The sequence below is a fragment of the Chrysochloris asiatica genome, unplaced genomic scaffold, assembly GCF_000296735.1.
Source record: "Chrysochloris asiatica unplaced genomic scaffold, ChrAsi1.0 scaffold00019, whole genome shotgun sequence".
NCBI classification, from domain to species: domain Eukaryota; kingdom Metazoa; phylum Chordata; class Mammalia; order Afrosoricida; family Chrysochloridae; genus Chrysochloris; species Chrysochloris asiatica.
The window spans coordinates 22,523,188-22,550,189 of NW_006408537.1; the positions used below are offsets into that span (position 1 = coordinate 22,523,188).

The following is a 27,002-nucleotide window of genomic DNA, read 5'->3' on the forward strand; positions in this document are numbered from 1 at the left end:
AAAATGTCAGTGCAAAAACTGTGGGCAAGTATATAGTAAAGGCACTGGATTTGCAACCTAAAATTCAGAGATGAGGACTGGACTAGAAAAGTACATTCCTCACAGCTGCTGTGTTTGGGCCCATTGTTGCTGCCCCTGTGCCAATTCATCCTATTGGGAGTCCTCCTCTTTTTTTAACTGACCCTCCACTTTACCAAGCATAGTATCCTACTCCAGCGACTGGTCGCTTCTGATATATGAATGAAACATGAGAGAAAGAATCTTGCCATCCTGCCTTCTAAGGAGAATTCTGTCTGTATTTCTTTTTTTCTTTAAAATTCTTTACTGATGTACACATTTTAATGAAACAAATAACCAAAAAAATAGTTATTTAAAACATAGGATTTTTTTTAAAGATGTCTATAAAAATACAATGTTTAAGGCAGTTTGGAAATGCATTTCTACATTTCTACAATGTCCATAAATTCTCTTGAAAATAAGAATGTTAACTTCAAATCTATAAAATACACTGTACACTTGGATGTCTGTATTTCTTATAACACAGATTTGTTAGTTCTTCTGGCAGTCCTTGGTACTTTTAATGTTCTTCTCAAATGCATCAATTCTTCTGTGGTCTTCCTTTTTCACTGTCCAACTTTCAGACGCATATGTTGTTGTTGTGAAGTGCCGTTGAGTTGATACTGACTCATAGAGACCCTGTATAGGGTTTCCAAGGAGCAGATGCGTATAGGCTATTGAAAATACCATCAGCACCTTAGCTATCAAACTGGTATCTTTGATCTTGTACAGCATATTTGCCTAATGCAATAGGTCTTTTGATTAATTGACTGCTAATTCCATAGTGTTGATTGTAAATTCAAGGAAAATGAAGTCTTTGACAACTTCCATCTTTTCTCCATTAATTGTAATGACAACTTCCATCTTTTCTCCATTAATCATAATGTTCACTGGTGAGGATTTTTGTTTTCTTTACACTGAGGTGCAACCCATATCAAAGGTCTTTAATCTTCATCAGTATTTTAAGGTATTTTTACCTTCATCAAGCAAGGTTCAATCATCTGCATATTAAAGGTTGTTAATGAGTTTTCCTCTGATCCCGATGCCACATTTTTCTTCTAATAATTCAGCTTCTCGAATTATTTGCTCAGCAAACAGAGTGAGTATGGTGAAAATATACAGCCTTGGCGTACACTCTTTTTGGTTTTAAACTATTCAATGTTCCTTTGTTCTATTCAAATGACTGCCTCTTGGTCTATGTGTAGGTTCTTCATGAGCATAATCAAGTGTTCTGGAACACCCATTCTTCCCATTGTTGTCCATAGCTTTTCATTATCCATACAGTCAAAAACCTTTGCAAAGTCAATGAAGAACAGATAAACATCTTTCTGATATTCTCTGTTTTCAGCCAAGATCCACCAGATGTCAGCAATGATATCCATTTTCCACATCCTCTTCTGAATTTAGCTTGAGTTTCTGGCAGTTCCCTTTCAATGTAATGTTACAACTGCTTTTGAATTATCTTCACCAAAATTTTACTTGCATGTGTTATTAATGATATTGTTCGATGATTTCCACATTCTGTTGGATCACCTCTCTTTGAAATGGGCATAAATATGGATGTGTTTCAATCAATTTGGGGGAGTTAGCTGTCTTCCAAATTTCTTGGCGTAGATGAATGAGCACCTCCACTGCCAGTTTATTGAACTATTTCAATTTGTATTCCATCAATGCTTGAGTCTTATTTTTTTGCCAAAACCTTCAGCGCAGCTTGGATTTCTTCCTTCAGTACCATTGGTTCTTGATCATATACTACATCATGAAATGGTTGAACATTTTTGGCTCAATGACTCTATATTGAGTCTTAGGTTCTTTTGCTGCTTTCTCCATCACTCAACATGTTGCCTGTGGAGTAGTTCAATATTCCAAATCAAGATTTAAACTTTTTCTTCAGTTTATTCTGCTTGAGAAATCCTGAGCATGTTGCTCCCTTTTGTTTTTCTAACTCCAGGTTTTTGCCCTTTGAAATTTTCTGTTCAGCTCTTTTACTACTTCATTTCTTCCACTAGCTTTAGCATGTCTACACTGCATACCAAGTTTCAGAATCTCCTTTGATACCTCTTTTTGTCTTTTATTATTTCATCTTTTTAATGACCTTTTGCTTTCTTCATGTATGAAATTCTTGATGTCATCCCACAGCTTTTTAGGTCTTTAGTAATTAGTATCTAATGCATCAAATCAGTTCTTGAGATGGTCTCTAAATTCATGTGGGATATGTTCAAGGTAAGATTTTGGCTGTTGTGGATGTGTGTTAATTTTCTTCAGCTTCAGCCTGGATTTGCATATGAGCAATTGATGGTCTGTTCCAGTCAGCCCCTGGCCTTGATCTCGCTGATGATATTGAACTTTTCCACCATCTCTTCCCATAGATGTAGTCATCTTGATTTCTATGTGTTCCATCTAGTGAGGTGCATGTGTATAATCACTTTTATGTTGCTTAAAAAAGGTATTGTCAATGAGGAAGTCATTGATCTCACAAAATTCTTATCATGCAATCTCCAGTATCATTTCTATTATCTAGGCCATATTTTCCAACTACTGACCCTTCCTCTGTTTCCAACATTCACATTCCAATGACCAGTAATTATCAATACATCTCGACTTCAATTTGTTTGATTTCAGACTGAAGATATTGATAGCATATTTCAACTTCATCATCACTGGTTTTAGTGGTTCTTGTATAAATTTGAATAATAGTGGTCTTAACGGTTCTTCCTTGAAGGCATATGGCTATTATACTATCACAGACAGCATTGTATTTCAAGACAGATCTTGAAATGTTCTTTTTGATGATAAATGCTACATAAATTCTATTGAATTTGTCATCCCCCGCCTAGTAGGCCATATGTTTGTCAGATTCAAAATGGTCAACACTTGTCCATTCCAGCTCATTAATGGCTAGGATATTGAACTTTATGTATTTCATTTTGCTTTTGACAACTTCCAATTTTCCTAGATTCATACTAACAACATACCCTTTCAGATTATTAATGAATGTTTGCAGTAGTTTCTACTCATTTGAGTTGTGCCCCATCAGCAAATGAAGGTCCCGGAAGGTTTACTCTATTATTGTTAGCATGGTCAACTCTTCTTCGAGGAAGCTGTCTACCCCAGTAATATTTTTAGTGTCTTCCAACCTGAGTGCCTTATCTTCCAGTATTACATCTGGCAATATTCTAGTGCTATTCATAAAGATTTCATTTTCTGGAATTATATATAACAATGTTCTGTTCCTATTCATAAGGTTTTCAATGGCTAAACATTCAGCAGTCTGTTTCTCTTTATTCCTGCTGTGTCGTAGTCTGGAAGCTCCACTGAAACCTGCTCAGCCTGGGTGATTATGCTGGAATTTAAAATACCGATAGCATAACTTCCAGCATTACAGCAACATGCAAACCACCACAGTATGACAAACTGACAGATGAATGGCAGGTTAGAGCTTATAGAGATTATTTAAACCAGGAGACTGGAGAAAACACCTAGAGACACAGTATCCAGAGAGAGAAGAGGAGGACTCAGATCTCCAGATCAAAAAATCAGATAGAAAAAAGATCTGAGAGGTCATTTAGAAAAAAAAAAAAAAAAAAGAAGTAAGATCAGCGAAGCCAACAAGAGTGAGGGTTTCAAGAAGGAGGGAGTGGTCAGCTATGCAAAATGGCACCAAGAATTGAGTAAGACAGGGAGAGAAGTGGTTTTTCTTAAATCCTTGGTGACCTTGGCAAGAGACATAGTGGAGTGGTGAAATGGTAGTTCTTTATTAAATGGAATATTAAATCTATTAACCATCGTATTCTTGAAACCCTTTGGTAAATGAAGTTTGTTACACCAATGACCTTGAAACTAAAGGCTATCATTCTGTAAGTTATTCAAGGAATTTATTGGGAAAGTTTAAATTTTGGTTCCTATGTTTAGGGTTTTTTAGATTCCTGGTACCTTACAAGCGTTGCTATTCCCCTCTTTATACCTATTGTTTGGCTGAAAATTGGACCAAAAGGGGACTTCCTTTGCAGACCTGAAGGGTGGTTGAAGGCTGTATAGTCTCAGGTTCCTCCAGTCTCTTTCTGACCAGAAAACCTGGTCTTTTTTTCTTTAAATTATTTTGAGTTTTGTTCCATTGTCTCCCACTCTGCCTGGGACTTTCTAATGTAATCCCTTTCAGATTAGTTAGTAATGGTAGCAGGGCACCATCTAGTTCTTCTGGTCTCAGAGTTGTAGAGACTGATGTTCATATGTTTCATTAGTCCATTGGACTAATTGAATCCTAGCCTCTTCAAATATTATCACTTATCTTTCTTTCACACATGTGGAGAACAATAGCTGCATCTTCGATGGCCGCTCATGAGCTTTCAAGATCCCAGATGCTATTCACCAAAGTAGGGTGTAGAACATTGTCTTTGTGGACTATGTTATGCCAATTGACCATGTTGTCCCCTCAGACTATGGTTCTGAGTCCTAGGCCCAGAAACTCATTTCCTTAAGATGCTTGATAATATCTAGGAAGTTTTCATTATTTTGCCTGCTGTATGCTCCACATCTGTAGCTTTGTTTGCATGTACAAATATCCTCTTTCAAACTCTTATATATATGTGGTTTATATAACCATAGTATATATCCCACTCTTCCTCTCTTCCCCATTCTGTCTATATCTCAATCCAATTATCCACACAGAACACTGTTGTTCCAAGGTTGTGTGTGTATCACCATTTACCTCTATCCCCTTTACCCCTTGCATACCTACCTGTGTCTTTAACTGTCTTCATCATTCCTCTACTACCCTCCCTATTCTTATATATTGCCCTCCCCCTTCTTGTATATTGCCCTCTCTATCACCCAAAGAGAAGAGGACTTAAGATACTTACTGATGAAGATCAAAGATCACAGCCTTTTGTATGGGTTGCATCTCAATGTAAAGAAAAGAAAAATCCTCACCACTAGACCAATAAACAACATTCTTATCAATAGAGAAAAGATTTAAGTTGTCAAGGACTTCATTTTTTTTTGGATCAACCATCAATAATCATGGAAGTAACAGCCAAGAAATTAAAAGATGTGCTGCATTGGGCAAATCTGCTGCACAAGACCTTTTTCAAGTGTTGAAGAGCAAAGACGTTAGCTTGAGGACTAAAGTGTGCCTTATCCAAACCATGATATTTTCAATAGCCTCATATGCATATGAAAGTTGGACAGTAAATAAGTAAGACCATAGAAGAATTGATGCTTTTGAGTTATGGTGTTGGAGGAGAATATTGAAAGTGCCATGGGTTTCCCATAGAACCAACAGAGCTGTGTTGGAAGAAGTGCAGCCAGAGTGCTCTTTGGAGTTGTCAAGATGGCCAAACTTTGTCTCTCATACTTCAGACATATTGTCAGGAGGGACCAGTCACTGGGGAAGGATATCATGTTTGGTGAGGTGGAGGGTCAGAGAAAAAGAGGAAGACCCCCAGCGAGAAGGATTGGATAAGTTGTGCGTAGGGTCTCTATGAATCACTACTGACACTATGGTACCTAACAACAACAACAGATCACTCAAACTAACATGCCTACCCTCTAGCAAGTGAATTATTCTCCATTTCCTCCCACCCGTGGTTAACCATAAAAGAATGTTTCTTTTAGTATGAAAACCTTTTCTGAAGTTTTTACAATAATTGTTTCTTGCAATATTTGTTCTTTTGTGATTGACTAATTCTACTCTGCATAATGTCCTCCAGGTTCATCCATGTTATGAGCTGTTTTGCAGAGTCATTCAATGTTGCATAGTATTCTATTGTGTATATGTACCAAAATTTGTTTATTCTTCCATTGACAGAAGAATATATATCATACTGCCAATTTATCAAGTTATAGAAATTATTTTGATTAAAAATAAAAATATAATCAAGTATGTGGAAATTAGATTAATATTTGTAAATTCACTTTATTTGAAGTAGAATTAATTTCCATAACAGTTATTCACTAAGTTGAAATAATAGCTAGGGTAAATTTGCAAAGTCATATAAGGTTTGGGCTCTATCTAGATGAAAGAGTTTAAAAGAAATAAGTAAAGAACCAGCTGGTTGATATTTAGAACCACACATACAGCTTTAATATTGCAATTGCTGCTTTCAGCAATTCATCCAGAAATATCTAAAATCTTGAATTACTTTTAAAATGCTGATGTTTTGGTATTTGGCACATTCAGAATTCCAAAAAAGATGGTGGCTTCAGTTTTTTCTAGAGTGTCTATTGGCAAAATTTAGACATTGCTGTGACAAATAATTTTGCATTTGGCTTGATGACACTTTGAATGATGGCAAAAATAATATTTGCATCTATAGACTATAAGAATAGCTTTTGTATTCATACTGTAATTGCCAGATACAATGCAGCTGTCATGTTTTTAAATGCTCATGTGCATGTTATTTCATTATGAAAATGAATTTAACTGATATTTAAATTTTCCATTACAGAGACTATATTTACTCTATTTTTATTGTAATACTTGCAGAGTAGCAGTTGGCATTTAAAAAGACAAACAGTTAGGGGAGGTAACACAGTAATGATAGATATGATGTCAGTGTCAGATTTGGGTGAGGTAGGCATTGCATATATTCATTTTTCTTTTTAAATAGAAGGAAAGATTACTTTCCACATGTGCAATAATCACCCTAGTAGCAGTGATTATTCAATTATGTAACAAGATAGTGACGTTTATAGAAAACATAGTGACACTATTTAAGATAAAAAATCTAAAACTAGTACTCAGAGGAGAAAACAGAATTTTGAATACTACAATTATATTTAAATATAAACCAATGTAAGTGTCAAGGCTTTAAAAAGGCATTTAAAAGAACATAGTGGAGATTTTATGTTGTTGTTGTTAAATGCTGTTGAGTCAGTTCCGACTCATAATTACTCTCTATAGGGTTTCCAAGGAGAAGCTGGCAGGTTTGAACTGCTGATCTTGTGGTTCGAAGTGCAGTGCTGATCCTGCAATGCCACACCAGGAGTCCAAAAGACTGGATAGGCATTAAAGATTAATTAGAAGCTAACCTGATATGTTTTAAGAGATCTTTACTACAGATTAAGCAGTATCTTGGTATGTTATATAAAATTAAATATACATTCAGTTATATGATTATATATAATGTAAACATCTATTGCTTTCTCTTGATAATGAGGATTTTCAGGAGCTAACAGTGAAGGAAACTATATACAATAAATGTCTAGCTGAACTTTTTTGTTGTTGTTTCAGGTCTGTCACCGCTTGTTCATATGGTTTCGAGGTGCAATGAGGCACACCAGAGCTTGGCAATTTTGGCTTTACATGGCAGTCTTCCTGCTTTCTGCTTCCACTTCCGTGATGCTCAGAGACAAGCCAGGTATCCAAGCCACTTTTGTCTAGTCACCAAATGTCATTTATTATTTTTAAGTCATTTAAAACAAACTTTGTTAAACTTAAAGTAACCATAGATAAAATCTACAATTGCAGGATAAATAATAATTCATTGTTTCTCCCTATTTGATCTTCACATAATGGTATATAGAATTTTAAAAGTTATTTCACTTATATATATATTCTATTGAAGAGTGAGGATGCCAGCTTGAGGACTAAGGTGCGCCTGACCCAAGCCATGGTATTTTCAATAACCTCATATGGTTGCAAAAGCTGGACAGTGAATAAGGATGATCGTAGAAGAATTGATGCCTTTGAATTGTGGTTTTGGAGGAGAATACTAAAACTGCCATGGACTGGCAAAAGAATCAGTAGATCTGTTTTGGAAGAGGTGCAGCTAGAATGCTCCTTGGAGGCCAAGATGGCTAAACTTCGTCTGTCATACTTTGGACATATTGTCAGGAGGGAACAGTTGCTAGAGAGGGATGTCGTGCTGGGTAAGATGGAGGGTCAGAGAAAGAGAGGAAGACCCCCAACGAGATGGATCAGCCAGGTGGCATCATTGACGGTGTCAAGTGTGGCAGTGGTGGTGAGGTTGGCCCAGGATCGGACATTACTTCGTTCTGCTGTGCATGGGGTCGCTATGAGTCAGTTCCGACTCAATGGCACCTGACAACAACAACAACAACAACAACATATATTCTATATTAGTATAAATACTCCTTTTTTCCTCTTTAATTACTAGTAGAAATGTATATGTGTGTATATGATGGGACTTCAGTAAGCCCTATCACATACACACGTATATGGAAAAATGAAATGTAAAAATAATGGAGTATTTCCACAAACTTTTGGAAGTTCCCTTGTATATGTACATATATTGCACTGGCATATATTTAATGTTAAGTGGGAATAGTGAAAAGCAGAATAGGAGGTATAAGAGGAAGTAGAGTTTGTGTCAATTATTGTAGTATCTCAGATGAGGGTAATGAAATGTTGACAGATCTTTAAAGGACTTCTTCAAATAAAGAGAAACTTTTTTTTTTTTTGCAATTGTTAAATTTATCAAACTCATAAATATTTTCAAAAGTTTTAGAGGCAATTTGAAACCTTTTTCCCACCTTTGATTTTAAAAAATGATCACACGGTTAACTTGGAGACCTTTTCTTGACCTTTGACCATGTGTTATCTGCTGACCTAAATGTGCTTCACAATACAAAGTTGAAGGAGATACATTGAAGAAGGCATTTGCTAGACAACAAGAAATTAAATCTCCTATGTAAAAGAAACTTCAATTCTCCTATGTAAAAGATATTATGACTTGATGGAGCCTGAAACTGAGTCTTATTGTGCTTGTTGTGAATATTTTGTTAATAAATTTTGTTGAGCAGGTATAAACTCAATTTTAGTAGAGATCTGTAAATTTGAGACACACATAAAAATCATTTCATATAACAAATCTTAGATTCTTATAGTGATATATAAGCCTGTTCAATCTTTTAGTAACTTGCCAGGATGTGCATTTCTTAAAAGAATCCTTTTGGATACTACATCATTATGTAAATATCTTGTGGCTTTCATGCTTTTGAGTGGGGAAATACTTGCTTTCTTCAGTGAGCAATTAATCAGTAATAACACATGACAAAAAAGTACAAGGGGCTACAAGACAATGGGGGGGTGATATTCTAATGTTACTTTTTTGAATTTCTTTGTCTCTTTTTTTAAAAAGACATAGTAGATACGTGTGTTGCAATTTAATCATAGAAGAGAGGACTCTGGGTTAGAAAGGAGAACGAGCCACTGGCTGAGCACAGGAGATTTTAGGCATAGTCTGGTGTATAATAAATCTTCTTAATATCAGTTAGGAAAAAAACAAGTATCAGGATTCAGAGAATGCAAGTAATGCCGCTATAATTGACACAGTTCCTACCACATGGAGGCATACCTGATTCTGAGTAATGAAAGAGCCATGAAAGACAACTAAGAAGTAGTTATGGGACCCAAGAGATGCAATGCAGTCATCAGGGGAGAGCAAGTGTGCAATGACTTAGGCCTACCATTCCTTAGAATCCATTAAGTAATTGAATGGTTAAATATTTGTACTACATAAGATAGATAGATATTGCTCTGCTTGTTATCCTTTCTCTCTTCCAAGTCACCTATGTTGTTATTATTGTTGTTATGTGCTGCCAAGTTGGTTCAGAATCATAGTGAACTTGTATAGGGTTTCCACCCACCTTGCGGTTCAAACCGACCTTGCCGTCTGGTTCATTATCCCACAGCACAACACCAGAACTCCAATTCACCTACAATGTTGGTAAACTACTTTTGAACAATTACAAAATGCCCTGAATTGTGAAAATGATATGAAGAATACGCAGAAATGGTTCTCTGTTTTTTGCACACTTACTCTCCCCAGATGGCTGCATTGCATCTTTAGGGTCCCATAACTACGTCTTAGTCGACTTGCATAGCTCTTTTATTTATTTATTTACTTACTTACTTATTGTGAACTGAGTGATAGTTTACATGGGAAAACATCAGCTTTACACTATTCATTTCATTGCAATGATTACAATCTCCTCTGTGCATCATCATTCAACAGTACTTGCTTCCATTCCCTCTGCTTTTTTTTGGGGGGGTGGGTGGGGTGGGGTGGGGAGATGTACACAAAAACACTCAGGGTTATATAATAACTTAAACAACCAAAGGGAATTGTTGCATAGCTCTTTTGTTTCTCAGAATTCGGTCTGCCTCCATGTGGCAGGAACTGTAGCCCTTTTTATGTTTCAGGTGTTCTGCAACTAAGGCTATTTAAAGACAATCCATTTAGTCTTGTTGGTGTTAAGAAGCCAGTTGGCACAGTAGATAAGTTCTCAGCTGCTAATGTCAAAGGTCAGCGGTTTGACCTATCCAGTAGCACCATGAGGGAAAACCCTGATAATTTGTTTCTGTAAAAATTTTGTTATTATTGTTGTTAAGTGCTGCAGAGGTGGTTCCAACTCATAGTGACCCTATGTAGGATTTCCCAGGCTGTAAATTTTTGTGAGAGCAGAAAGCTTCATCTTTTTTCTTGTAGAGTGGATGGACTTGAAATGCCTCCTGTAAAGATTATGGGGTATTTATATTCTGTGGGGTATTTACATTTGGTTTTGCATTTGTATCTATGTAGCTATGGTATCACAATACTTTAACAGAGCTATGTTATATATTGTTGTTGTTAGGTGCTGTAAAGTTGATTCTGACTCATAAATCACCTTATGTACAATAGAACGAAATACTTTCCAGTCCTGTGCCAATCTTACAACCATTGTTCAGCTTGAGCCAATTGTTACTTCCACTATGCCAATCCATCTTGGTGGAGGTCTTCCTCTTTTTTACTGATGCTCCATTTTACCTAGCATAATATCCTCTAGGGACTGGTCCCTCCTGATAATATGTCTGAAGTATGAGAGATGAAGTCTTGCCATCCTGGCTCTCGAGGAGTGTTCTGGTTGTACTTCTTCCAAGACAGATTTTTTTTGTTCTAGCAGTCCATGGTACTTTTAATATTCTCTTCCAACACCATAACTCAAATGTATTAATGCTTTTACAGTTTTCCATATTTATTATACAATTTTCATATGCATATGAGACTATTGAAAATACCCTATAGTACATATTATATATAGAATTATATTATTTATTATATTAGCTATTACACTATGTAATATCTAGGGAGTTCTGGAATGGCACTGAAAAGTAAACACTGGACTGATAACCAAAAGGGCGGTGGTTCAAACCCACCAGTTGCTCCTTGGAAACGCTTTACAGGGTTGCTATGAATCAGAACTGACTTGATGGCACTTAACAACAACATATAATATATTATACCATATAATAGGTATGTAGTATAATACATAAAATAAAATATAATATGTTACATATAGAATTATATGCACTATATGTAGAGTTACCAAAATGCATATATTCTGGCTCAATGTACTTTTTTTTTTCCAATGTACTTTTTGTAATTAATATTTCTGAAAGATTTTCCTAAGACGATGAATTCAAAACTTATCTGATTTCTAACAGGAGTTATATAACATAAAGCACTGAGGAGAATGAATGGAAAAAAAAAAAAGTGAGTTGATTATCATCATGCCATTTGGTAGAAAGTGCTCATACAAAGACCCGTACTACATGTGTCAATGAAATTGCCTAACAAAGTATCATTTGCATTAATTGAAAATGTCAGCACACACTGTCATAGAGATTATTGAAGAATATGACCTGCTGCTCATGGTCTGGCAGGGGGCTCTTATTGTGTGTGTGTATCTGATTCACAACCCATGGTTCCCTTTTTAGTTTCCTCATGTGCAGACCTGCGCGTGTGGTCACTAACCATTTTCCGGAGGGAAGTGATTACATCTAAAAATAAAATATAACAAATCTGAGGGAGAGGCTAGGGTTTCAGCTCTGGAGTCTGTGAAGTTGTCAACAGTCTACTGTTAAACCTAGATATATGTAGGATGAATTGAGTCTTTTAATTGCTTTACTTAAAGTCTATGGTATGATTAATGATTGCTTAAAATATTGCTGCATTTGGGACAGAATTCAAGAGTAATATTGATAGATCCAGTAATAACTTGAATTTTAAACGCTTGAAGTTTTTAGAATTTAGTCATTTCATATTCTTTCATCAATGTCATCAATTTATGGAGCTTAGAGAATAAGGCATATTGGGATATTTTCATACTGCAGATGAATACCACTTGAAAAGTAATAGTTTCAGCACAGTTGTCAAAAGACGACAGGAGAAAATAATTGTTTTAAGAAAACACAATGCATAGATAATTTCTACTTACTTTAATTGGTTAGTTAAAACTGTTTCCTCTGTCTTACAGAAGCCTAGGTATTAAACAATTCCTATTTCTTTCCTTAGTCTGTTGTAAGGAAACAATATTAAATTATCATCAAAATTAATATAAACCAGACAACCAGAGCAAGGAAAATAAGCTGCAAAATAAGACTAAATTGAAAAGGTGATGCATTTAAAGAATGATGTCTCTTCCACTTATGGTAAAGTTTCAGACTGAGTCTAGATTGAATTGAATGTAGCCTCAAAATTACACTCATACTGTTTTTAAACTAGTTTTCTATTCATTTATAAAGACAAGCTATTATTCTGAAATGTGGCTTTTACTAGTTGAAATATACTGCACCCTTAAACTAAGAGTAGAAAGCATGCTGGGGTATTTGTTGTTGATACAGAGGACTTTATAAGAATTCCTCCTATTCAATATGATGCCATGTAAGAATAACATTATGGACACATGAACTTTATAACTCCTAAATTTTTATGGTGGAGAAAAGCTTCATAATTTTTAAATGCAGAATATAGCTCTGGATCAGTATTTTCCTTTAGAAAGTTAGCTTTGGACCAGAAATAGGCATTAAAAAATTTTGTGACCTCTGTTAAAATGTCTTCCTGAATGGTCTTTCTTCCACATTATTTTATAAAGCATTTTCTTTTCATCCCTATCTAGGATACCGTAGTTTCATTTATTAGAGACATTGTCAATGTATGAAATGTAAGGGGAACTTGAAGGCAGTTGTTATTAAGTGCTGTCAAGATGGTTCTGATTCATAGTGGCCTTGTGCACAACAGAACAAAATACCAGCCAGCCTTGAGTCATCTTCACAATTGTTACATTTAAGCTCATTGTTGCTGCCATTTGTCAACCCATCTCGTCAGAGGTCTTCCTCTTTTTCTATGAACCTCCACTTTACTTGTTGTTGTTTAGTGCCGTTGAGTCAGGTTCTGACCCATAGCGACCCTGTATAGGGTTTCCAAGGAGCAGCTGGTGAACTTGAACCACAGACCTCTGGTTCAAAGAGGGCTTTGCCGTCCAGCACATTAACCAACAGTGCCAAACCAGGACTGCCCACTTTTACATAAGTCCAATGAAATGGGAAGTCTGCTTTTCCCTCTGTCCTTCAGGAATTGTGTCTTAGCAATGTTTTAATGAAAAAAATACCTAAATGCACTCATTTTGTTCTTTTTATGCAGGTAAAATAATACAGTCCTATATTTGTGGTAAATTCTGGTCTTTATATTTTTTAAATACGCAGTTCAAGCTCACCAGCTGCTCCTTGGAAACCCTATAAAGGGTAGCTATGGGTCAGAACCGACTCAACGGTACTTCACAACACAACAACAAAATCTTGACATGTGGCGCTATGGGGTAACGCTCTGGACCACAAGGTCAGTTTGAACCACTAGGTCAAAGGTTCAAATTTACCAGTCACTCCTTTGGAAACCCTATACAGGGTCACTATGAGTCTGAATTGATTCACGGCACTTAATAGCAACAACAACAGTCTTGAGGTGATGTCCTGGTATAGCGCTGTAGGGTAAGTACTGGGCTACTAACTGCAAAGTCAGCGGTTCAAACCCACAGTTGTGCCTCAGAAACCTTTACAAGGTTGCTGTGAGTCAGAATCAACTCCACAGCACTTAGCAACAACAATTGTAAGGCACTATTACTAACTAAATGAGGTAAAGAAAATAATGTTGCTTAATACAAACTAGGAAAGAAGAGTGATAAATAAATATGAAGAAATCGGAAAACTAAAAGCAGGATAAAGGAACAAAGGGAAAAAGGAAAACATTTGTTGTTGTTCTTGTTAAGTGCTGTCAAGTCCAAGTCAATTCCAACTCATAGCAACCCTGTATACGGTATCCAAGGAGCAACTGGTGAATTTGAACCACTGACATTGTGATTCAAACTGACCTTTCAGTTCAGTGCTTATCCTACACTGCCATGGCAGGACTCCGAAATAAATAAATGTTACTGAATTGCACATGTAAAACTGTTGAAATGGCAAATGTGTATCTGTATGTATGTATGTATACATATTTCAATTACAATTTAAAAAAATTTTTAATGGAAAAAAAATGGTTTGAGGACAGAAGAAGGGGAATGCTATATTTTCTCTGAGATTATTCCTTACCTTTATCTCATTCTGTATCTGATCTCATCTATCTCTTTGGATTTAAACATGATTTGTATCAGTTACTCCAAATTTTGCTTCATAACCTGGACCTTTCTGTTGAGTGCCAAAGCTGTATTTCTAACAGCCGACTCAGTAGGATTGTCATTTGAACTTCTTAATGGATCTCAAACTTAACATTTCTAACTCTTCCCTTCTCCTACCACAGATTACTTTACTCCTTGCCAAATCTCTTTTTCTTCCTCTAGAGGTATCCATTTCAGTAAACGAAACCTTTAGCCAGTTAAGCCAACCTTCCCTCTTCCCTACATTCAATCCATTATCACGTTTTGTTGATTCTTGTATCTCAATTCTTGTATTTCAATTCCTTCCACTTTTTCATTTTTAGTCCAAGCTACCATAATACCTGACATCATACTGTGAGGGTGTATGAAAAGAGTTACCAATACAATTCAGAATATCAGTTAAAATTGAAGTCCAGATAAACAGAAAAAAAATTTTTTTTAAGTATGTGTTCCAAACATTGCACAATACACAGTTTACAAAAAAATTCATCATTTATCTGAACTCTAAATGTAATTGGGTGTTGTATGTTTTTATTTGCTACATCTAGCAACCCTATGAAATGTGAAGGGAGGAGTTTTTTGTTTGTTTGTTTGTTTTTATAGAGTGGTTAAGGCAAGCCTTCCTCATAAAGAAACATTTGAGCAGAGATCTAATGGTGGTGAGAGAATTAAGCATGTGAATACCTGGAAAATATCAAGCACCAAGGCATTGAAGGAATACATAGAGTCACTGTACCAAAAAGAAATGGTCAGTGTCCAACTGTTTCAAGAGGTAGCATATGATCAAGAAAAAATGATACTGAAGGAAGAAGTCCAAGCTGCTCTGAAGGCACTGGCAAAGAACAAGGCTCTGGGAATTGATGGAATATAAATTGAAATCTTTCAACAAACTGAAGTAGCACTCACTCTACTATGCCAAGAAATTTTCCAAAGATACTTGGCCACCTGATTGGAAGAGATACATATTTGTGCCCACTCCAAAGAGGGGTGACCCAGAGGAATGCGGAAATCATTGGAGACGATCATTAATTTTACAAGTAAAATTTTACTCAAGATAATTAAAAAATAGCTACAACATTACATTAACAGGGAACTGCCAGAGGTTCAAGTTGGATTCAGATGAGAACATGGAACGAGGGATATCAGTGCCAATGACATATGGATCTTGGCTGAAAGTGGAGAATACCAGAAAGATGTTTACCTGTACTTTATTGGCTATGCAAAGGTTTTGGACTATGTGGATCATGACATGCTATGGACCACATTATGGAGAATGAGTATTCTGAAACATTTAATTGTGCTCATGAGGAACTTGTGCATAGACCAAGAGGCAGTCTTTCAAACAGAAGAAGGGGACAATGAATGGTTTAAAAGCAGGAAAGGTGTGCATCAGGGTTGTATTCTTTCACCATACTTATTCAATGTATATGTTGAACAGGTAATTAGAGAAGCTGGATCATCTGAAGCAGAACTCATCAGTGACCTGAGATATGCAGATGATACACCCTTGCTAATTGAAAATGACTTAAAATACTTACTGATAAAGATCAAAGCCTTTAGAATGGGTTGCACCTCAGTGTAAAGAAATAAAAAATCCTGACCACTGCAGCAATAAAATAACAACATGACAAATGGAGGGAAGACTGAAGTTGTCAAAGACTTTATTTTACTTGGATCCATCATCAACACTCATGGAAGCAGCAGTCAAGAAATTCAAGCGATGTATTGTATTAGGCAAATCTGCCTCACAAGACCAATTTAAAGCATTCAAGAGTAAAGATGCCAGTTTGAGGAGTAAAGTGTGCCTGACCCAAGCCATGATATTTTAAATGGCCTCATATGCATGTGAAAGTTGTATAGTGACCATAGTTGTATAGAAGACCATAGAAGAATTGATGCATTTGGGTTATGATGGTGGAAAAAAAAAATTAAAATAGCATGCACCGTTAGAGAAACAAGCAAATCTGTGTTGGAAGAAGCACAGCTAAAATGTTCCTTGGAAACCAGGGTAGAACTTTATCTCTTATACTTTGTACATATTGTCAGGAGAGACCAGTTCCTGGAGAAGGATATCATGCTGGGTCTGGTAGCGTAGTGGTTACGAATCGGGCTGCGAACCTTAAGGTCAGCGGTTCGAAACTACCAGTCGCTCCGCGGGAGAAAGATGAGGCTTTCTACTCGCGTAAAGATTTACACCCTCGGAAACCCTGTACAGGGTCGCTACGGGTCGGACCCGACTCGATGGCACTTAACAACAACAACAACAAAGTAGAAGGTCAGCGAAAAAGAGGAAGACCCCCAACGAGATGGACTGGCACAGGTGCAGCAGCAATGAGCTCAAATTTAACAATGATTGTGAGGATGGTGCAAGACCAGGCAGTGTTTCGTTCTGTTGTGCATAACGTTGCTATGAGTAGGAATCCACTTGATGGCAGCACCACCACCGCCACCAAGGCCTTGAGACAGAGTCTAATTAGGATGTGGGAGAAACAGTAAGAAAGGCCATGAAAATAGTTAAGTCAATGACAGGGGAGAAGATGAAAGAGCACCTGCTACTGAGAAATGAAACTGTGCTTTGTATGTTATTAAGATAGGTCTTCTACACTTCTAAGGTCAAAGGCCAGAACCTAGACTCTGGTAAATTCACCAAAGTAATAAAAACTTCACTGTGTGAACTTTTGATGACCTGCAGGAGTATTATAAGATGTCATATTACAAGGGAGGTGTTTGAATTTATTCCTCTCATTAAATAATAGTATCTTTTATAGGACCCCTCAGTAAGTTTTCATTCACTATTAATTGAATATTTTTTAAAAAATGCATTACTATTTAAGTACAATATATGGAAATATATATACTTTGATGGTGGTGGTTATATGCCACAGAGTCAGTTCTGACTCATAGTGACCCTGTACAGGGTTTCTGAGGCTGTAAATCTTTATGGGAGCAGAAAGCCTCATCTTTCTTCCACTGAACAGCTGGCAGTTTTGAACTACTGACCTTGCAGTTTTCAGCCCAGTTTGTAACCACTAAGCAGCTATCAGAACTCCTTAGTTAAAGTTAAAATAGAAATCACATCTTTACTAGAAAAAAAATTTTTTTTCCCCTACATCCAGCATGTAGTTTTTGTTGTTAAGTGTCATCAAGTCAGTTCCACCTCATAGCATACTACATAGGGTTTCTGAAGAGCAGCTGGTGGGTTTGAACTGCCAGCTTTGTGGTTAGCAGACCAGTGCTTATCCTCCACTGCCACAACCTTTATGGTAGTAGTGGTGGTTATATGCCACCCTCATAGGGGCCCTGCAATGCTGTAAGTCTTTATAGGAGCAGAAAGCCTCAGCTTTCTCCCATGGACTGACTGGACGATTCGAACTGCTGACCTTCTGGGTAGCAGCCCAAATCATAATCTACTATGGTACCGGTGCTTCTACAACCAGTATTATGTTATTAAGGGCTGTTAAGTCGGTTCTGACTCATAGTGACTCTCTATAGGGTTTCTGAGGTTTAAATCTTTGAGGAAGTAGAAAACCTCATCTTTCTCCAAGAGAGTGGCTGGTAGACTCAAACCATGGACCTTGTGGTTCACAGTCCAATGTTGATCACATCAATGGCACTGGTTATGGTGTTGGAGAAAAGTATAAGAGGTAGCTTCAAAGAAAAATTAAAGGAATGGATTTTATCCAGTCAGAGCTTCCTAACTATTTGTGAAAATAAAGAGGTAATTCAACGTGCCTTCAGTAAATACTGAGGAAAAATGAGGGAACTCGACATGCTTTCAGTAAATACTATATTAAACTGAAGACTTTTAGATGAGTGAGTAAAGAAAATATCAGGAAAATAATATTAAAAACATATTACATATGATTTAATATCAAGATAGAATGCTTTACAATATAATAGGAGACCAAGGTAACATAGTATAAAGATCTGAAATTAAAGAGGAAAAGCAATTATGTGATTATGTATGTTGCATGTAGGAGAATTTTTTGTTATTGTTTTATTTTAAGGCACATGAGTTTAGAACTGAGAGAAGGAGCAACATATATATCTACTAAATACTGAAGTGAGTTTCTTAGGTAATTTATTATTTGGTTTAAAATATGATCTTGAGAAGCAATGTTCAATAGAGAGGGAAAAAAGCATTAGAAACTTGTGATCTGGGGGGATGTCACATATATTCTCTTGGAATGTCACATATTTTCTTAGGTCCTCTGGATTCTATGTTTTGGATAGAGAGGAGTACAAATATAAAAATCTTCAGTATGTGTAAATCAAACGCAATTTCATATCTACAGTATATGTGCTATGATGTGAAAAGCTATCACCAAACAAAATAAAGCTAAGTGTTAATTATTTTGGATTAAGGTTCAAGGCACAATAGTCTGAATTCATGAGTCTTCAGGATCTGTTCAGTTCAAAGTGACAGTTTTATTACTTTGACATCATTGTATATCCATTAAGTCTTTGGAAGATTTTAAATACGATATATACTGGTTCCAACTTGGCAGTAGGCCAGCATACCTTCCCCTCATTAACAAAGTGTCACAGTGGAAAGTCTCTTTCCACTATCTTGAAAATCATTTTACCAGTCATCTTTTAGGACTTTCCTATATAACTGTGAAGAATTTAATATTATTCTCACTTACTGCACTCATATCTACACTCATATTTCTTAAGTCATTGAATTTCCAGGTCATAGAGTATATGTATGTCTAGTTCTAATGAATGCCATATTTTCTAATGTGATTTTATTAATTTCCATTCATCCATGTAATGTAGGAGAGTTATAACTTCTTATATTCGGCTATTTAGTGGTATCTGAGTATGCAGAGATTGTGGGTGAGATGATTAATTTTTATGAAAATAGCTATAAATTCAGATCAACAGTTGGTAATGTTAATAAAATACTCAATGATTTTTGTCATCATTTAGTCCCTGCAATTATGTTAAGATCACTGATAGAAGAATTTCCAAAGTCACTTCTAAAATTATTCAGTTCTGGTAGTGTAGTGGCTATGAATTGGACTGCGAACTGAAAGGTCAGCAGTTTGAAACTACCGGCTGTTCCACGGGAGAAAGATGAGGCTTTCTGCTCCCGTAAAGATGCCTCGGAAACCCTGTACAGGGTCGCTAAGAGTTGGAACCGACTCCGCAGCACATAACCACCAACCACAATGTCACTCTGGAGGAAGTGCAGCCAGAGTGCTCCTTGGAGACCAAGATGGCCAAATTTCATCTCTCATACTTCAGACATATTGTCAGGAGGGACCAGTCACTGGAGAAGGATATCATGTTTGGTAAAGTGGAGGGTCAGAGAAAAAGAGGAAGACCCCCAATGAGATGGATTGGCCAAGTGGCAGCACCAATGGACTCAAGCTTGGCAACAGTAGTGAGGTTAGGCCAGGATCAGGCAGTGTTTTGTTCTCCTATGCATAAGGTTGCTATGGGTTGGTACCAACTCGATGGCACCTAACAACAACAACAGCAACAACATCACTCAGAGTAAATGCTGGTAGTGTTGTGGATTATGAGCTGGGTTGCTAATCGCAAGGCCAATTGTTCAAATCTACCAGTTGCTCTGCAGGAGAAAGATGAGGCTTTCTGTTCCCATAATGATTTATAGCCTTGGAAGCCTCATACAAGATCAGTGTGAGTCAGAACCAACTCAGTGACACACAACGGTCAGCACCACCGATTTCACTCAGAATTCTGATGTGACACTGTAGGATAAGCACTGGACTACTAACCACAAGGTTGGTGGTTCCAACCAAGCAGCCGCTGCTTAGAAACCCTCTACAGGGTTGCTTTCAGTTGGAATTGACTTGATGGAACTTAGCAACAAACAACAATAATTTCACTTACTTTATAAAATCTGAGTATTCAAAATGTGTATTGTAGCTTATTTGCTTCTTTTAAATCTTAATAATTGATAGAACTATTTAGAATTTGATTTATTCTTCCTAATTTATACATACTAAAAGGATGCCTTATCACTATCCCTGAGGTAGGATTTATTAGTTAAATGAAGGACTGTGGAACTCAGCAGTGGCATTGGGGACATTGACAATTTTTACTTTCCACAGGAGATCAATTGATTTAAGCAGTTTATCACTCTTCAGTATTAAACATGTTTAGGTAATTAAACTCCTAACATGAGTTGTAGACATGGGGTGTTAGGGCTGTGATGGCATGATGCCAAAATATTGAGCTGATGTAGTTTAAGAAGGTTGTTCCAGTGTATAATTACCTTGTTGTTAAGTGCTGTGGAGTTGGCTCTGACTCGGATAGACCCTTTATAGGGTTTAAATCTTTGTAGGAGCAGAAGGCTCGTTCTTCTCCCATGAAGGAGCTATTGCACTTAAACAGCTGACCTTGTGCTTTACAGTACAGTGCTTGTCCTACAGAGCCACCTTTCTCTCATAGCTATCTTAGCATACTATTACTTACCTTGTTAAGTGCTGTCAAGTTGGTTCTGACTCATAGGACCCTGTACAGGGTTTCCGAGGAGCAGCTGGTGAGTTTGAACCGGTCACCTTGTGGTTCAAACCAACCTTTTGGTCCAGTGCTTATCCTATAGTTCCACATTAACACTCCATTACTTACTTACCTTAGCATAATTTTATTTTATTTTTTAAGTTGTCTGCAGTTTTGTCTAATTTGACTATTGCATTCCTAGAACTTAGCCTAAATTAAGTACATCCCCAGATAATAAAAACTGCATGTATGCATTTTTTTTTTTTTGTATATCGTATGTTGTTGTTAAGTGCCATCAATTTGGTTCTGACTCATAGTGACCCTATGTAGGGTTTCCGAGGAACAGCTTGTAGGTTTTAACTACTGACTTTGCAGTCGTCAGTCCAGTACTTATTTTTTAGCTTTGTAGAACAGAATATGGAAATTTACTGTTAGCAGTGACTAACTTCATCTTTATTTCATTGAATATCATTACATGCCTTAACATGTACTTAATATTTTCTTGAAGATTTTATTTCATTATTTTATTATAGGTCACTTTTTGTATGACAAAAGTATTTGTAGTTTGCTTTAAAAATGTATATATCTATATCTATCTATCTATCTATCTATCTATCTATCTATCTATCTATCTATCTATCTATCTATTTATCTATAACATCCACATATGTTCCCTTTGGTTCTAAGGTTTAATATCACACTGTAGGATAAGCACTGTACTGCTAACCACTTAACACTATCACCAAAATCTGAATAAAAGTTGTTTTATAATATAGTAATAGTTCACTTGTTTTAATATTATAATACACTTTGAATATGAAAATTTAATGATGTTATTCTAGATAGCTGATTTCCTAATGTCAGGTATATACAGCAAAATTAGTAACAAATACTATTAAAATAGTAGTAGTAATAATAACACGAGTACTCATCGTATGACAGTGCTTTCTGAGCATGGTACAAACATTCCAATGTAACGGTCACAAACACACTATGTGGTAGGTAATATTCTTATCCTCATTTTATAGACATTTAATAAATAGTTTAATTTATTTCCATTTTTTTCTTACCTTTCTGACTTGTTTTGTATTGTGTGATTCAAATTTATTTTAAAAACTTGATAGGAAATATATATTTTTTTCATATAGAAAAACTGTGTCCTACACTGAGAACAGATGGAAGTCAGCTTATGCAAGGAAACAGAGACAAAGTTGAAGTTTCAGGTAAGCGGGTAGTTCTTCAAAAAGGAGCATTTTGTATAAAATTATTGCCATATACGTAACACATAGTATATAATTATTTGAAATAGCAACTTAAGACTAACATCAATGTGAAAAATGAAAGTCCAAGTAAAGGTGATGTAGAAAACATGCTGATAACAGAGTTCTATTCAGTTTAATCTAAGAGCAACAGCATTTAAAGTCCTATGAGTAAAATAATTACTTAAAATGATAAAAATTGAATTTATTGTAGAAATTTCAAAAAGAACATTTATAAGAAAGATCTCATCATTCAAATATAGTCACAATTATTATTTTTCTTTTTGTCCTTCTGTTTCGTTCTCTCTCTCATATACACACATACAAGGATAATGCAAGTATTGGATTTGAAATCCAGGTATTTCTCCACATCATTATATGTTCTTCTAAAGCATGATTTTTTTTTATGGCTGCTTATTTCTCAGTCAAATTTCTCTAGTACTATAATTTACTTAATGAATATTCTCTCTATAGCTATCAGGGCTGTTATATTGAGCTTCACTGATTATTTTTTAGGATAATTCCTGGATCATGAAAAATTAATACTTGAGTCTTTTTAAAAATTCAAAACCTTTTCCTCCAAAAAAAAGGTATACATTGTATGTGCAGAGTGAATTTCATCTTTCTGTACTCCAGGAAGAAAAATATGAAATCAAGAAATTTTGCTGATCCCAAATAGCAGGATTTTATTTGAAATAAATCAGTTTATAGATAAGGATCACAACACCCTAAAAATCCTATTTAAAAGTCAGAACAGATACACATTTACTATATTTAATAAAACTTGCTGGACTAAATCATTTGTCATATTTTACAGGTTTTGACCTAGGAGAGAGTTTTTCTCTGAGGCGTGGATTTTGTGAAGGTGATAAAACGTGTTTCAAACTGGGAAGTGCACTTCTTATTAGAGATACTATGTAAGTAAAACAAAAATAATTTTAATAATACTACATAAACTATTTTCCAAGGAGATTCCAAGCAATTTGTTTAAAACATTAGAGAAACAAAAATTTTTAACAACCTTCTTCATAGTGTCATACTTAATTGAATGTTGCAGTAAATGTACCGTTTTATATTTGTTATTTATAATTTTGGCAATCTGTTCTTTGTTGTATGGTGCGTTTACCACTTACTCATACAGGTTGTTGTTGCTGCTATTGTTAAGTGCCTTTGAGGTGGGTTTGACTCATAGCAACCCTCTGAGCAGCTGGTGGGCTTGAACTGCCGATCCTCTGGTTCACAGTCCAGTACTTGTCGTGCAGAGCCATCATGCTCCACCTACATATACAGATTGTAAGTGCCGTCGAGTCAGTTCTGACACCTATTGACGGGTTGTTGTTGTTGTTGTTAAGTGCCGTCGAGTCAGTTCCAACCCATAGCAACCCTGCACAGGGTTTCCGAGGCTGTAAATCTTTACGGGAGCAGAAAGCCTCATCTTTCTCCCGCGGAGCAGCTGGTAGTTTCTAACTGCTGACCTTGTGGTTCACAGCCCGATTCGTAACCACTACACTTGTAGAGGTGTAATATTTAGAAAAGGTTTTTTACATTCGGTTTTGGAGAAATGTTTTCTTATATTTAAAGTAGACAAAACCAAGCTTAGATTTTAATATTCACACTTTAAAACATAATATGTACACGATACAGACTCACAGACAGAATATCACTATTCATTGTATTTATTTCAGCAGTCACTATTTTTCGTGATGTTAATATGAAAAAACTTAGCCTTTTGCGTTCATCTTATCTATTGTGTAGAGTACAAAATAAAGGACTATTTTACAGTGTTTTATACTAATTTTATTTCAAACTGGATTTATCAAAGTTATTCTTTGTCATCTTTATGTTTATTTTTCAAATGATAAACCTGGGATTTTAAAACCAAAAAAGGAAGCACTTACAATTTAAATACTGACAATTGGTCACCAATAACATTTTTTCAGAAAGTTTGAGCCAACAGGGAAGGAGGCAGCACATATAATCATCAGGTTCATGATTTTCTTATTTTATTTTAAAGGAGACAGCATATATTGTCATCAGGTATATTCTTTTAAACCAAGATCAATGTATTGCACTGCAATGGAAAAAAGTACATTCAAATTGTGTTTGGTTTAATAAGCAACACAGATTTGTGTGTGTGTGTGAAAATATATATGAATATTATAATTTCCTGATGAGTAATCAATCTTAAAGTTACCAGACTAGATTGCTGAGAATCTCAACATTTTATGAATTCTTAAAGGGAAATAGAAGGTATCATCTCATTGCAGCTATTTATATTTTCATATGCTCTGTATAAACAAGATACACAACTCATTTTTCTTTGAGAAAAGCTATAAAAAAAAAACAACACTGCAAATTTTGAAATACTTTAGGTAATTTTAGATGAATTACATGTTTCCCTAAATATAAATTGCTCATTAATTGGTAACAGACAAGAGCATTAAGGAAGAGGGTAATTTGATATTAGGGGATTTAATGGGTGAATGTCAGGCAGGCAACTTCAGCAGAAGTAACTGTACAACCGTGTTACCATGGGTGACATTTAGATAGCTTCATATGCAAACATAAAATCCTCAGGGTATGACAGTTCTGTGTCTGAATATTCATATGCTGTAAAATAAGTCAAGAGACACAATATTTTTATTAAACAGAATTACTATTATTGCTACCTCTTTAGTTTAGATTTTTTTAAACTAGTAGTTTAAACTTGTTATTGTCCTTGTTGTTGAGTTGACTCCTATAACTAGCACTTGTTGTTGTCAAGTGCCCTCGAGTCAGTTCTGCCCCATAGTGACCCTGCATAGGGTTTCCAAGGAGTGGCTGGTGAGTTTGAACCACTGACCTTGTGGTTCAAGCAGATCTTGTAGTCCAGCACATTAACCCAAAGCGCCACACCAGGACTCCATAACTAGCAATAGATAAATTTAATAAGTATAAGAAAGGTAATACATTCTGCTCCTTCAGACCCACCATTCAGATGCATATTATTGTCCCACTTTCTCTCTATTGATTAAAACACTATAATTTTGACCAGGTGGCACAAGGGTCCAAAGTAAAACCTTGTAAATTGCAATGGACCTGTATGTAAGAAATCCTAGCTTATTTTAAGTAGTTTTATCTGAGAACTTGCTGTCACTTATACACAATGATATAGGAGTCCTGGTGTGGCGCTGTGGGTTAATGCGCCAGACTGCAAAGCCATTTGAACTGCAAGCTCGGCGGTTCAAGCTCATCAGCTGCTCCTCGGAAATCCTGTATCGGATCACTATGGGTCGGAACCGACTTGACAGCACTTCACAACAACAACATTCCCCTTTAAGGCCATAAGATCACAAATATGAGGCACTCATTTATTTTCTGGGGTTTGGCTCTCAATCACTGCAAGATCCCTGGACAATTAATGCAAGTGAATTCTCTGTGCGGTGCAGAACCTTCCACTACAGGAAACTGGAGGGTATCTGGTTAAGCTGACTAGTGAGTGTCAAGTATCTTGGCTCATCTCCACCTACATTTCATTCACTGAGCCAAGTATGCTAGGATACTTCTCTTGCATGATGCCATCTTGATTTTTCAATGAGACTGGAGTAAAGTTGCAGCTATTTATATTTTTGTAAATAAGTAGCCTTGCAGAGTCAGCATGGGAAAAGGTAGATGCTATTTTATATGGAAAATGGGTATACTTATCTGTGCTTGCTTTTATTGTTCTGGCGTATTCTGAGTAAAATTCCCTAAGGAAGAGACATAACAAGTTTATTGATGAGATACTCAGTGTCTGGGGTCAACTTAATGTGTAAATTCCAAAGCTACTCTTCTAGAATCTCAGATTCTATGTGGGCCTCTAGATAAATGTTATTGTACATTCTTAGAAGTAGCAGTAGGTCTGGGGAACATGTGAGGGGCTTTACATGTTTTGCTTGGTTTTAAACTCAAGCCCATTCTTTTTTTTTTTTGTTAAATTTTTATGGTGAATTGAGTGAAAGTTTACAGGGCAGATCATCAGTTTTACATTCAACAAGTCATATACTCTGTTTCATTACAATGATTATAATCCGCTCCATGTACCATCAGTTAACAGTATTTCTCTCTATTCATTTTAGCACTTTTAAAAATAAAAAACAAAACAAAAAAACCCCCACTTAGGCATATATAATAAATTACATCTCCAAAGGGCACATTCTGCAAGTCTGCATCCTGGCCGCCAGCTCTCAGTCCCTCTCTTGCCATGAATCTAGAGTCCTCAGCTGCTCCCTCTCTCATGTCCCCATCTCTGCCTCCATCTCTGGTGTCACTGCTTCTCTGGATAAGGTCCTGCATTCTGCTTGTGCTCTTCTCCCTTGATGGTCCTAGGATCCTGTTTTCTGGACTGTAAGATTAACTACTCCCCTGTTATTGTTATAAGACTTCTACCTTTACAATTGTGACAGTCACAATTAGTCATGTTAGCAATTACTCACTCTTGAATCATAAGAATCATATCCCCATCTCTTTTTACCAGACCCATCTAGACAAGATGAAAACTATTCAGTGGGGACTCTATCTTCCTATGTTGTTGTTGTTAAGTGCCGTCAAGTCGGTTCCAACCCATAGCGACCCTGCACAGAGTTTCTGAGGGTGTAAATCTGTACGGGAGTAGAAAGCCTCATCTTTCTCCCGTTTCGAACCGTTGACCTTAAGGTTCGCAGCCCGATTCATAACCACTATGCTACCAGAGCTCCTTATATCTTCCTATACACACTCTTAAATTAAACTCCCTCTTGAAACCTTTTAAGTCAGTCACTT

At 36.2% G+C, this 27,002-nt stretch overlaps 1 protein-coding gene across 1 annotated transcript in view; it reads left to right on the forward strand.

The window, feature by feature from the left end:
* The window catches only part of COL19A1 (collagen, type XIX, alpha 1), a 506,470-nt gene that overhangs the window by 18,213 nt on the left and 461,255 nt on the right, over positions 1 to 27,002 (forward strand). Inside the window, exons 6-7 of the mRNA XM_006835782.1 lie at positions 22,113 to 22,187; positions 23,041 to 23,140. Coding sequence (XP_006835845.1) covers positions 22,113 to 22,187; positions 23,041 to 23,140 — 175 coding nt within the window. The remainder of the gene's footprint in view (positions 1 to 22,112; positions 22,188 to 23,040; positions 23,141 to 27,002) is intronic.